A 13,842-nucleotide genomic window follows, 5' to 3' on the forward strand; every position below is an offset into this window, starting at 1 on the left:
AGAGACAAAACTAGAACTAGTAACCCACAGGGATCTGATTCCAAGGCTGGTGATTTCTACAGGACCACCCTTGATTTTATTTAGGGTTTAAAAATCACTATCCAGGCATTAATTCCAAGGTATCAACAGTTCTGAAGCAATTGGTGAGAGGGCTTGCCCCAGAGTAGGGCAGAACAGAGCAGCATCTAACTGACTCTATAGTCTTCCACGTCATTTCTCAAGAGAAGACAATGATGAACATCCTCTTTCCTCACAGACATATTTGAGATCAGCAGGAAGAACCCAACCGCCTTCTTTCATACAAAGCAAGCAAACTCAGTGTTCCACAGACCAATAGAACCATTTAACTAGAAAGTTTCTAACTAAACAATGGCTCTACTCAAGGCTAGAGAATCATGGTGATGATATAAGGGAATTGTGAAGTTCCATAAAGGTAAGATGCCAGTGTGCCCTGTATGCAGAAGAGACCCCAGAGAATATTATAACTGAAAGGAACTTTAAGATTATCTAGTAATTCAACCTTCTCACTTTGTAGATAAGGAAACTGAAATACAGGAAGAGGGGCAAAATCTAAGTGGTCAGTGGCTAAGGAGTGCTGGACTCAAACTCCCTAACTCTTATTACCAAGTTGCACTCACAACCCACCCATTTCAGGAAACTTGAACAAGGAAAAATAAAACAAAACTCAGTGATAACTTTGGGGCTCCAGGACCCTGCTTTAGATCCAGAAATATCACAGCTCAAAAGCAGGTAAGAATAATTTAGTACCAACTTATTTGGAAAACTAGGGGCAGCTCTAGAGATGGAGTGCCAAGTCTAGTGTCAGGAGAACCTGGATTCAAAGCTGAACCTCAGGTATTTCCTACCTGTGTGACCCTGGGCAAATCACTTAACCTAAACTGCCTAGCCCTCCCTTAGTGCTCTCTTCTGTCTTAGAAGGTAGGGTTTTAAAAAAAAAAGGAAATTTTGATGCTTTGTTTGCTTTCTGGGTTAAGAGATCTGAAGTCAAATAGAACAATGCAGGAGGTAGAAGTGGGATGAAGGAAAAAGCAGTTCCTGACTTGGTGGGCAGACCCAATATATTTCTCAATGTCATTCATTGAGCAGGAATTCTACATGATGCCCCCCGTGTAGAAAGCACATCCCTCAGAAAGAAGGCAGCCAACAAATGAATGTTTAATATGCTCCAAGAGATCTGTTACAGGACATCATGTTGCTTGTGATGAGGACTGGCCTCACACAAAAGCAAAAAGGAGTCCAGAAAAAAGTTCTATTGATCTGCTCAAATCAGAGCACCAGGATCACCACTAGCTAGTTGTGCAGCTTTAGAGCTCACCCCTCTACCCTGATGTACCTAAGTTTCCTCATCCATAAAATCTGAAGACACATGAAGCATGTTACCAACTCAAATAAGAAAGCTATGTGAAAGTATTTTGTAACCATCATGCGCCACATGAATGTAAGGATTTTCTCAATGACAACCACAATAATAATTCAAGGATCTGTGATTTCATTTTTGCAAGCAGCATCTCTCTTCATATATAGATTCCAATCTCTTTCCATCATTAAAGTCAGTTTTATGAGTTGTGGTAGCAAAAAAAAAAACTTTTTACATGAAAATTTTTAAATCCCCTGGTCACTACTGCTCTGGTACTAAGCCTCTGCACTCACTGAGTGGTCTGGTTCTAGTGACAGATTCCATCAAGGCTTTCTACCTTGGTAAGATGCTCCAGAGTTTAGACTCCAAAGATATTGTGTCTAAGAACCTGGAGTTACCACAATGTAATCAAGAGGCATTAGAAGAGAGATTTGTTGAAAAATTCTTAATAAATATAATTGCTAATTCACACTAAAATGCACCAAAGGGCCTAAATGTGATGGATGTTTATTTGAATCTCTCCTTCCGCTCCTCTAAAGAGAAGGGCTGGAGAAAGTGGTACTGAAATAGTGGGTGTTCATGTGGAGGTGGTGTTCCTAGTCCCTCCTACTTCTAAGAAAGCCCCAAGAGTCCTGTTCTCCAGCCAGCCCAGAATGTCTGCCAGCAATGATCAAGACACAAATCCTGGATTTGTTTCCCAGGAGTCAGAAATTCTGTTCAATATTTCCACAGCAAGTGTGAACAGCAAAATCCCTATAATCAAATCCACTGTGGTCATCCAGGACCCCAACAACATCTGTAAACTTGGTAAGTTTGCTGGATTCCCCAGATGTTTTTCTTAAAGCATCCTACCAGAGTCTAGTCCCACTAATTTCCCAAGCTTCATTCCAAAGAACCCTCCTGGTATTCTCTATAATATGAATGGCAGGTCCCATAAAAATATTTTGATCCGAAAACATTTACCCCCTCTAAAATTATCTAATTAAACACAAAATTTTAAAAAAACAAACTTCCAGTATTTTAATAGGCTTTTTTCCATTTTGCTCCATATCTTGATACCTGCTGTATCTTGGGACTATGTCATATGTATTCCAAAGAACAACAGCTGTGAAGCATGTCCTGATTCTCCAGTGTTGCTAGTGCCCCCCCCCCCAATTCCTTCAAATACACTTTATATTTAACTTTCTTGTGAAAATGCTATTTCTCTCCAATAGGCTATAATAAACTCCTTGAGGGCAGACAATTTTTATTTTTTTGTCTTTGTATCACTAGCACCTGAGCAGTGTCTAGCCATACAGAGGGCACTTAATAATAACTGTTGAATGAATGAGTTCTATCAATATTTCAAACCCAAAAATGTAACCATAGCCAAGCTGGTTTGAGGTACTATTATAGTATACTAAATGATCCTAAGATTACTTCTTCAATATTAGGGTTTGGTACAAAAAACACAAGAACTTCCAAGAAGAAAAGGACAAAGAAAAAGTTTTAATTGCCTATTGCAGAACAGAACTTTCTCAATACCATGAAAAAGATGCTATTTCCTTAGAGAATCCATGTGGCACCAGAAGCTGGCCTTTAAATCAGGAAGACCTAGCCCTGGGTTCAAGTTCCATCTCTGAGGGAACAGTCAGTGTGAGTGCAGGCAAGTCACAAATCCTTCAGAGTCACACAATTCTCTTAATTTGTCTTTTGCAGAAATAGTGTAAAAACCTTCTTCACTGCTAGGGAGTTCCTTCACCCAGGAGATCACAGGTCCAGCTCTTTCCTCTAATTTTAATTTTAATAGGATCCATCTTCCCCCAAAAGAGAAAATCAAGAATTATTTTTGGAAAACAGGGCAACGAAAGCCCAATGTTTTAGGAGCATTCTCTCTAAACATAATTTCCTGGGATAGCTCCCCAATGTTAAGTGTTTTTCCAAACAACAACAAAAACAAAATAAAGTGGCCTCCCCCCTTCACTGCTTGCTCTCCCACAGCCACTTACAGGATCCCCAGTCCAGGAAGTTGGAAGCTGTGTTCTCTTAACATGTCTAGTCTGATCATCTAGTCTGAGGCTGTGAACTGTAGGGGGACTGAAACTAGGTGGTACATGTGCCTAACACAATCACTGACGGGAAAGGTGGAATTTTGACAAAAGGGTGCTTGCACTCAAAAAAGAAGCAGCAGATAAAGACATGCATTTTGCACTTCAAGGGGCTCAAAACTAAAACTTTAACTGTACATGTCCCAACCATCAGCACCTGTTATTAGACCATCCAAAGCATTCTGATTGGCCCCTGTCCTACTTAAAATTTCAGTTACACATGGGGTTGGGGGAAGAGAGGACAATGAAGAAAAAAGACCCAAGACAAACCAAAATGCAGCTTTTATCCAAATTTTTCCAAGAGGGCCAAGTCTTCAGGTTCCCCCACTTTTTTGCCTACAATAAGGCATAAAAGAAATCCCTTACAGGATTGGTATGACCGTCTAAGCTCTGTGGAGCAGTAGGAGTTAAGTCAGTTAGTTCTCTTAGACTCAAATAAGAGTCCCACTAATTAAAATCTCCACACTAAAGGGGGGGTGGGGGGGAGAGCATGAGAAGATAAAGGAAGCACACTATCTCCTTTTTACCACTATCTTCAATCCAAACTTTGAAGTTAGAAAAAAGGTGAAAAGATATCACAGTGAAGATCATTAAAGACAAATGTAATATATAAATGAGTTTGAAACAAATCACTAGAAATACTGGAGGCTCATCTTTTTTTGTTGTTGTTGTTATAACATGAAAAAGAGAAACCAAGTTCTCTAACCAGTATACTGGGTGATCTGAATTTTGACCGAGTCTAATTCAACAACCATTCCTTGACGCGACTTATGCTATGAAGAAGTCCTTTTGGCTAGGGACAAGAGTTATTTAATAAATAAGACCCAGCTCCTTCTCCTCACCCCCTACACATTATTTTCAGTCTATCAAGGAAGGACATGACATGTAGGTACTATACAAAATAGAATATAAAAAATATCAAAGTACTAATTCAGAGAGGAGAAGAAAAGCAAAGACCAAAGATCAGTTCTGGGGATGGAGGTAAGAAGGGTAGAAAGAGAGAAGAGATCAGGGAAAAGCTCCATCAAGGAGCTGAGGGTATCTGAACTGGGCTTTGGAAGTTGGAGGATAAATAGGCAAAACTAAAGTCTTTTTCTGCCCTAAGAATGGATATTAGCTCTGCCCTATCAGCTCCATAGGGGAAAGACTTCCCCTCTCAAGGAGGTCAAGCCTGCCACCAATACTCTCTTAAATCAGTCATTTGAACTTCAATTCAAACAAAAGAAAGTATTAAGAAGACTCAATATATAAAGAATTAGGGCTGGTTTCCTTAAAAAGAGGATTCATTAGAACTAAATTTCAGAATCTCCCCAGTTAGAAAGCTCCCACCTCCTTCAAGTCCCTTTCCCTCCTTCTCCTTATTTTCCCTGGAAAGACCCAATGTTCAAAACATTATTATTATATAAACTATTAAAGGCCCAGATAAGTAATTTCAATTCTGCAAAGCTCAAGGGCTCAAAATTACTAGAGACAAATGCATCCTCAGAACTCTCAAAGAAATCATGTATACCAATGAGAAAGTCACATACCCCAAACAAACAGCAAACCCATTGTAGAGAGAAACCCAGCTCCTGTTCTGACAACACAGAATCTATTTCAGGCTGCATAAACCATAACAAGCAAAATAAATCCAAGGTACAAGCAAAAAGCTGCTGCCTCCTCTTTTGTTTCGGGCACAATGCAACAAGGGCAGCCTGTCTGGGGCTCTGCTCCTGCTGATACAGGATTTGATGCTGAACCTCCTCAAGGTCACAGCCAATTTCAGTTCTGGAATAAAAGGCAGATAGTGGCAGTGATGGTTTGGGTTATCACTGGCAGAAAAGCAGAGTGTAAAAGTTTATGAGCTCATCAGGATTGTTGTACCATTACATCAGAGGCAATTATAAATGGCCAAGAGCAGGAGATGGGGAGCCAATCAGATCACAGATAGGATGTCAACCTAAGACCAACTGTCTCCTGGCTTTGACAGAAGGATTTTACCTCCATAATTCAAATCCCAAACCAAAGCAATCTGCACTCACTACTCCAATCACTCAGCTGTTTACCAGCGCTTCCAGGGAGAAGCCCAGGCCACTGGGCCAGCAGAGACCAAGAAAGGATGATGGCCGGGGCTACCTGGACACGCTGCAGCCTCACTCTAGCAGACCAAACGAGGCCCTTTCCCTCCCTCCAAGGACCTGGGGGGAAAGGGGGCCCCCCTGGGCCCAAGATCAATAGGGGGAAGGGGCTGCCTCGAGCTGACCCCCACTCGGAGGGTGGTGAAAAGGGGAGCTCCCCTGGAGGCTCCACAGAGACTACTAGGGGCTACACCCCAAACCCCAACAGAAGCACACGATGCCCCCCTGACCCTGGGCCAGGCCCGTCCCCTTCTCTCTCCCCCAAGCCCTCCCAAAAGCCCGCATCTCTAGCCCCAAAGGCAGGGGCGGCAGAGGGTGGGAGAAAGCCCCCGAGACGGCTCTCTGGGAAGCCCTACACAAAGGCTGAGGAGCCCAGGCGAGGAAGGCAGCAAGGCAGCCATTTTAGGAGAGAAGAGTGAGACAATGGCAGCTCCCCAGCCGGGTGGGCCTGGGCGGGCCGGGGGCCCCGGCGCTCCCTCTGCCCCCCGCCCCGGCTGGTGGCTCCCTCGTCCCCCACCCCGGCTGCCTCCCCCTCGGAGCGCTCCCTTTACCTGCGGGGTCCGGGTGAGCGGCTGCCCGGCGCCGCCGCTGCTGCTCCCGGGGCTCATGGGCGCGTGGTGACTCCTTTGTTGGCCGGCTCCCGAGGCGGCCGACCCCCAGGCCTGGCCGCTGCCCGCATATTGCGAGGCTAAGTCCGCGGGGCCCTTGGTGGCGCCCCCGTCCTGGGGCCCGCCCCCGCCGTAGTCGCTGCCGGGGTAGCCCGGATAGCCCCGGGCCGAGCTGGGCGACGTGAGCAGCTGGTTGAGGGTGGGGGTGGCTGTGGGCTGCGGAGTGCCCCCGCCGGTAGCCGCGGGGCCTCCTCCGCCCATGGCCCCGAAGCGCTGCGGAGGGAAAGACGCGGCGGCGGCGGCGGCGGCAGCTGCGGCCGAGGCCGAAGCGCTGGACGCGGGGGGCGGCTTGGAGCCGGCGGCGGCCGAGGCCGGGCCCGGGGCGCCGCCTCTCGGGGAGCCCAGCGCGTAGGCCTGGGGAGGCGGCGGGTAGGCGCTGCGGTTGGGGTAGTAGGAGTTGTACTGGTGGTTGGGAAAGCCGTGGTCTCCGTGCGAGTTCTGAGGGGGCCCCGCGTAGGGCTCCAGGCCGCCACCGCCGCCTCCGCCGCCGCTCTGCAGCGCTGCCAGGCCAGGGCTTTGTTGTCCGCCATGTTGGTGGAAGACAGCGGCGGCCACGGCGGCGGCGGCGGCCACGGCCGACGGGCTCCGGCCGTACGGCTGCCCGAAGCCGTAGGCAGGGGGCGGCAGGGCGGCCGCAGTGGCGGCCGAGTGAGGAGGCGGCGGCGGCGGCGCCCCCACCCCGTCGCTGCTGCTGCTGCCGCCGCCGCCGCCGCCGCCACCGCCGCCGGGCGGCTCCGAGAGGTTATTGTTCAGGGCGGGCCTGGGCCCTGCGTTCCCGTTGGAGTTCTTGAGGTCCGGCTCCGCGCCGGCTCCGCCGCCGCCGCCCCCGTTGCTCTCGGCCCCGTCCTGGAGCTCCTTGCCGAGCGACGGCGGCGGCCCCCCAGCGGGGCCCTCGCTTTCCGGGCCGCCGGCCGCTGCCTTCATCTCCCCGCGTTGCTGCTCCGCCGCCGCCGCCGCCTCGCCCCCCGCCTCCTCTCGCTGCTGCTGCTGCTCCGCTTTCTTCAGCTCCGAGGGCGGCGGCGGCGGGTTGCCCAGGCTGCTGGCGGTGGCGGGGGCGACCTGCGCGGCCATGATCCCCGCTGTCTCCTCCGCCGCCGAGCGCCCCGACCCGGGCCTGTCTCCTCCTGCTGCTCCCCCCCACCCCGGGGCCGAGTCCCCCGGGCTCCCCTCCCCACCCGCCGGGCGGGCCTCGGCTGCTGGCGCGGCTCGGGCTCTCACTCGGGCTCTCGCTCGCTCAGCTCCTCTCTCTCCCCCCCGCCCCGCCGGCTCAGGCTCCGGGCTGGCGGCGGCGGCGGCGGAGGAGGAGGAGGAGGAGGCGGCGGCGGCCGAGGGGGCGCCGGCGGCTCAGCTGCTCCTGGCTCTGGGGGCTCGGTGCCCGGGTCCCCCGGCTCATTCCCCCAAGCCCTGGCCTGGGAATGAGGGGGGCGGTGGAGGCTCCGCTCCCCAGGGCCTGGCCCCGCTGTGACTCTCCGCTTTCTGCTGCCGGAGAAAGGAGGAGGGAGGGGGAGGGGGATCGGGGAGAGGGGAGGGAGGGAGGGAGCAGGGGGGGAGGGGGACCCGGGACAGGCGGGAGGCGGCAGCAGCGGCGGCGGCAGCCGGGGCGCCGTGCGGGCAGCGGACTAGGGAGGGGTGGGCCGGGCCGCTGCCCCTGCCTCCGGGGCGGCTGCTCGGGGCCGGGGCTGCTGCGGGGCGGGCGGACGGCCGGACTGAGCGGCTGGAGCTCCCCCACTCTCCTCCGAGTCCCCCTCACTCCGACACGAGGCTCAGCACTGCCATTTTACCCAGCGCCGCCGCGGCCTCCTGGCAAACTCGGAGTGGAGTACAGGCCTAGGAACGAACTCTCCTCCGGGCCCCTCACAAAGGAGGAGGGAGGCGAGAGGCGGCAGCAGTAGCAGCGGCGGCACCAGGCCCCGGGCCCCTTCCCCGCACTCAGCAGCGCCGCCACCGACGGCGCCGGGGAAAACCCGGAACGGAGCTGTTCCTCCTCCGGAGCCCGCCCCGCCTCCTTCTTCTCTCCTCTTCACGTCTCCTCCTCCCCTCCCCTCCCCGGCCGCACCGAGGGGAGCAGGCAGCGTGAACTTTACCCGCCGAGGCCAAACTGGCCCGGGCCCCCCGGCTTTCCTGACTGCAGTTAGTCCGCGGCTCCCGGGCCCCCGGGACCGACTCCGAGCAGCCGCCTGGCCCCTCCGGAGCACTTTTCTTTTTCCTTTCCCTTCACAAACCCGAAAGAAAGCCCCAGCTTAGTGAGCCGTGCCGGGAGTTTCCCCCTTTGGAGGAGAGAGATCATTGTTCAGCTGGCAGATACTTTCCATTTTGCCGATTTCCCTAGCTCTTTAGCCTTCCGACAAGGCCCCGGGGGCATGGGGGCCAGATTATCCCCATTTTACGGAATTGAAAGGCCAGAGGGGAATGGATCCCCCCCAGGTCACTCAAAGTCAGGGCTGGGAAGACCGCATTAATAAAAAAATAAAATACTGGGCCCCAGGGCTGGGGCTCCAGGGCCAGGCTTGCTTAGCCTTTAGGTAAAAAAAATGTCTGTCAATTTATGGACAAACAGAACAATAGGATCAAAATGAGTTTCGGATCAAAGCGAAAGGCCTGATACTGACCTAAAATGGTTAGCACCAGGACAGCTTTGGTGGCCACTAGGGACTCTAGGGGTAATAAGGACCTGGAGCCTCATTCCTGCCTCTCTAGACAATTGTGTCCCCAATTCCCCCCTCTCAAAAGGCAAGGACTATGCGACTAAAAATGTTGGACCAGCAGTTTCTATGCTAGAAAGGACCTGAGAGTTGTAAACCTTCATCTAGGATAAAGGGGAACAGGAACCTTTTTCTGCAAACTTGGAAGAATTGTACTGAGCAACCTAGAACCCACCTGATCCAATGCAATCAGTATTTCAGGCTGCCAGGACAATGAATGCTGCTAGACTTGAACCTCCAATTCCACATTGCAAAGACTTTCAATTGCACAATGAAAAAGAATTGAGAACCCCAAACCTGGCATTCCCTGGCCCAACTAACAAATCTAGAGTGAACCAGCCACAGAGAAATATACTTTGATTCTGCTCTTATACTTGATCCTCTATGTGTGAAACTGGCCCATCTAACCCAGAGCAGCTTCTCTGTCTTGGAATGTTCTTTGAAGGAGGCCTCATTGTTTTGCTCTGTCCTGACAGGCTATGAAAACCAGAGAGGATTCCAGCACACCAACAGCACTGGAATCTGCCTTTTGAGAGACCTTGTCTAGTGTCACCAGACACCCTAGGCCCCTCTTCCATACCCAGGTTTTATAAAAGAAGAAGCTCACGGACTACAGGGTTTTATAGGCTCCTAGAAGAATTCATCAGCAGAGCTCATTTTTAAAAGATTCTTTGTTAGACTTTCTGCTCCTCATGATATAAACACTGTTGCTTTGCAATTACATCTTTATCAGGTCAAATTTAGGGAACAAAAAGTGATTCCAACCTAGAAATGAGACTTGTAAAATTGTATGCTTCCTGGGGTCAGGGCATATGTCTTAGGGAGGCAGCATTGAACACTGGAAAAACACTAACTCTGGAGTCACTGGACCTGAGTTCAGATGTAAACTCTGATTATTCACATGCTTTGTGACCCTAGGTACATCACAACTTGCTCAGGCTTTGGATTCCTGATCTATAAAATGAAGGGGTTAGACTCTGACCTCTGAGGTTCCTCCTAGTTTTACACCTATGATCCTTATCCCACTGAACATCCCTACCAGGGTCTAGTATTCTCCTATATTGGCAAGAGAGCTGTATATAGGTTAGCCAACATTGAGCCTGTCTTTGGGAAAGGGAAGGAATCTGGGAGAGCTCTAAATCTCATATTTGTACTTTCCAACAAAAAAGCACTGAAAACTTTAGTTGGACACTAAAACCAACTGATGTGGCACCTGTCTAAATAATGGAGGCCTTGATGTCCTTCAACAGAAAAAGGCTTCTTCTCCACTCCCACCTTCTCTTTTTGCTATCAACTCTCCAACTACATTATGACATATCTGAAGCACCTAGGCCACCTGAAACCCTAGCAGGGTAATCTCTACCATTTCAGAGATAGTTCTAGAGCTAAAAAAAAAAATGGGGGGGGAGGAGTGACATTTAAGAGCTAAAGTATCCCTTTACTTTTTATTTGTCCCAACTTCTGCTGGTCCCCAGGGATCTTGGCCAATTAATTCCCTGGTGACTACAGTGAATTATAAAAATCAAAACAGTCTAGACTATCCTTCACAAAGGAGATTAGAAGAATTCTAATACTCTGATGAATCTAAGAGTGACAAATGAGGCTTAAGCCCTCGGTTCAAAGAAACCTCTGGCATTTATTATATTTTTATTTACTTTTTTAAAAATCCTAAGCAACCAAATGGCCTCCAAAACAGATTTGGAAAACTGACTGGAGTGGGCCAGTGCCCTCATTTCACTTGGAGTCCTCAGGGGCTACAAATCTCTTGATGCATGAGGTCCTAGAAACCAAATTACAGGCTGCCTCATAAAGGGAGCTTGGCTATTTAATCAAGTGCCTCAAAGCTGGCAAACAGTCCAGAGTCCTGCACACAAATGAGGAATTTTTACATGCAATTACCCTGCTGTTTTCTTTACAGAGAGCTGTGGTATAAGGAGAAATCTGGAACTGAATGAGAATCTGGAACCCAGAAAGGATTTTCTTCCAAATTAGGCCCTCCCCATTTGCCTAGTGGCTGTGAAATACAGCACTAGCTCCAACATACTTCTTTCCACATCGATCCTGCACGTGTGGGTGCTCTGTATTAAAAACAACCACCATTTTACCCAGTGAGGAGACAGGCGGCAGAGAAAGTCCATTCAGCTGGGTTAGCAGATGACAAATCAAGTTTTTTTTCCCCTCCCACATTTCATCCCAAAGGGTTTGGGGGGTAGTGGGGATGGAAAGCCTCCACCTTGAACTGCCTTCCCCTCAGCCCAGCACCCACCAACCCAGAAAGGCATGCCAGAGACTTGAGGCAACTTTCTTTGTAACTGGTCCAGCCGCCCTCACTAGGGGCAATGGCAGCTGGGAAATAGGGGGAGACTAGCTGGGCACGTGGCTTGCCCAGGGATCCCAGTCCCCGGGCTGGCCCAGGCTGTGAGATCCTTGGGTGGGGACTGTGGGTCCTCCCCCTGGTGGAGTCTCTTTCCTCCACGGCCCTTGCCATTTAACCCGGCAACCTGGCAGCCCAGGAAACCCGGTATAGATTGAAAGGCTTGGACCAGGACACAGAGGCTCTCTTGGAAAGTGCCTCTGCCAGCAGCAGCCTGATGGCAAATGTGGACTGAATCGTTGACATGGAAACCGGACTAAAGTCTCTCTCTCTCTCTCTCTCTCTCTCTCTCTCTCTCCTCTCTCTCTCTCTCTCTCTCTCTCTCTCTCTCTCTCTCTCTCTCTCTCTCTCTCTCTCTCTCTCTCTCCCTTCCCCCCTTCCTTTCTTCTCCCTCTTTCCCCTCTCCCCCTCCCTATCTTTTCCCTCCCTCCTCCCCCCTTTCTCCTCCCTCTCTTTCCTTCCTCTTCTCTCCTCCCTCTCTGTCTCTACTCTTCTGGGTCTCTCCTCCCTTTTCTCCTCCCTTTCTCTGTCTCTGTCTCTATCTCTCCTCACTCACAAGAGAGTTCTTATCATTATCCCCAACCACACAGCACACGGCAAACGTGGACTGGATCTAGAGCCTAGGGGATCAGGCAGAGTTGGAGGGGTGGGGGTGGAAGGGGTAAGTGGTAATTGCCGTACTTCCCCCGTCCCAGGGAAAAAGACTGAACAAGGACACACAGATTGGAGAAAGGGGAGAACGTTCTCTCCTTTTACTAAGGCGCATAGTGTGTTGGGATACATGGACTAGACCCAAGAACAAGAGAGCAACCTATTATAATCCAGAGTTAGCTGCAAAATGTGGCACAGAGATGTGGAGGCTGGCTGAAGGAGAGGGAAGCGCCTGCAAGGAACATCAGAGCTCCTTCAGCAGATGCATTTCCCAGTCTCCTTTGAATGTTTGAACAAACAACTCTAAGATAATTTTTGGGGTTGGCTCTTTTCTCCTTCCCTCCTCCCCCCACCAAAGGGCAGATCACGTCTTTCAGACCCAAGAGGGGCTTTTGTCGGGTTCGGTTCTAGCAATAAAGGGGAATGACCCAAGCACTGAGTTCTCCCCCTGCACACTTTTCCCACAATGGCAAAACAGCAGACATCCAGCAGAGCTCTCTGGAGTGAGACCCGGAGCTAGGAGTTTAAGCAAAAGGGTAACTCTGTCAGTTGACGGAAGCCAGAAGCAAAGTTCAAAGCCTGGCCTGGATTTCCACCCGGAGTGGTCTGTTCCTTAAAAGTTTGCAACTCAGTGCAAAGAAGCAGCCCCAGTGGAGGCTTCGGAATCAATGTGAAAGTCTAGCACTACCATCTGACAGGGATCTGGAAAACTTTGGGCTGCATATTAAGAGAGGAAAGTGGATTGAAGTGAGAGTCAAGGCAATTCATTATGTTACCAGCTTCTAAGTGGGAGTCACAAAATGCGAACTGGAATATGAATTGAGAAAATGGAATGGAGCCGGAATTGTACTCCACTCATCTTCCCTTAGATAGTGTGTACTTGACAAGACCAGAAATCCCAAAGGATCAGGCTAGAAGCTTTAATGCAAACACAGGGCATGACCATCCCACAGATTGATGCCACAGGACTCGAAGAAGTGACATTTGAGAGTAAAGTCAAGAAACTCTTAAGAACCATGAATTTTAAAAGGCCACACTTTACTTACAAAAGGAAGGACTGCTTCTTTGGTATCTGGTACTAAAATGAGGGTGACAGGGTTTTCCTAAAATTACCACAAAAGGCATTATAGTCAAATAGCAAGCAGTAACATAGCTGAGCCCTTGAAAGTAAGCTGACACACAGGGCTACTAATGGTACAGATATCGTCCCAAATATACTCCTATATTTTCTATACATATATATATACTATGCATCCATATATGGGGTCCCCAGACAATCTTACTGGTAGCTTTCTGTCTATTCTTTTGGAAAAGACGAGTAACTATTAATAAAAAACATGGACTGGAGTTTTATAAAACCACTGCACTGGATCAGGAACTCTAATTTCTTATTTCTGCTGAGTTCCACTGGAGATCTTTGTACTTATTTGATACCCAAATGGTCCATTAGAACCTTCAAGGAAGGTTACAGGATAAAATCCACTTTTTCCTCCTACCAGATGGGAAAGCAGGCAACTTTGTGCCCAGTGTCTTCTATTATGCCAGGTTACTTTCAGAGGTGGAATCCTCAGCACCAAATAAAAGGATGAGGTGACATCCCACAGCCTTCACTAGGAAGGATATTACCCTCGAATATCTTCAGCTCTGATCTCCCACACTGACCTAATGAAAGAGCTATTGGTGGGTTTTGTTTCAAAGACTATTCTAGGGAAATTTCTCACCTAAAAATGTACTTAAAGGTAAGTTTTTTAAAGGGTGAGAGTAGTGGGGAAAGTCAGGTTTTTGCCACAGAAGCTCAAACACCCACATGGAAGGCTTTTGGTGTTGCTTTTCTTCTTCAGCCCTTGCATAAAGCTCTCTCAAGC

At 49.6% G+C, this 13,842-nt stretch overlaps 1 protein-coding gene across 1 annotated transcript in view; it reads right to left on the reverse strand.

Annotated features, from left to right (window-relative positions):
- ARID1A (AT-rich interaction domain 1A) overlaps positions 1-8,139 on the reverse strand; it is a 93,504-nt gene extending 85,365 nt beyond the window's left edge. The window contains exon 1 of the mRNA XM_007491373.3: positions 6,134-8,139. Within this exon, the coding sequence (XP_007491435.2) occupies positions 6,134-7,321 (1,188 nt within the window). The 5' untranslated portion in view covers positions 7,322-8,139. The remainder of the gene's footprint in view (positions 1-6,133) is intronic.
- Between the last annotated feature and the right edge of the window lie 5,703 nt (positions 8,140-13,842).

The sequence above is a fragment of the Monodelphis domestica genome, chromosome 4 (assembly GCF_027887165.1).
Source record: "Monodelphis domestica isolate mMonDom1 chromosome 4, mMonDom1.pri, whole genome shotgun sequence".
Taxonomy (NCBI): Eukaryota; Metazoa; Chordata; class Mammalia; order Didelphimorphia; family Didelphidae; genus Monodelphis; species Monodelphis domestica.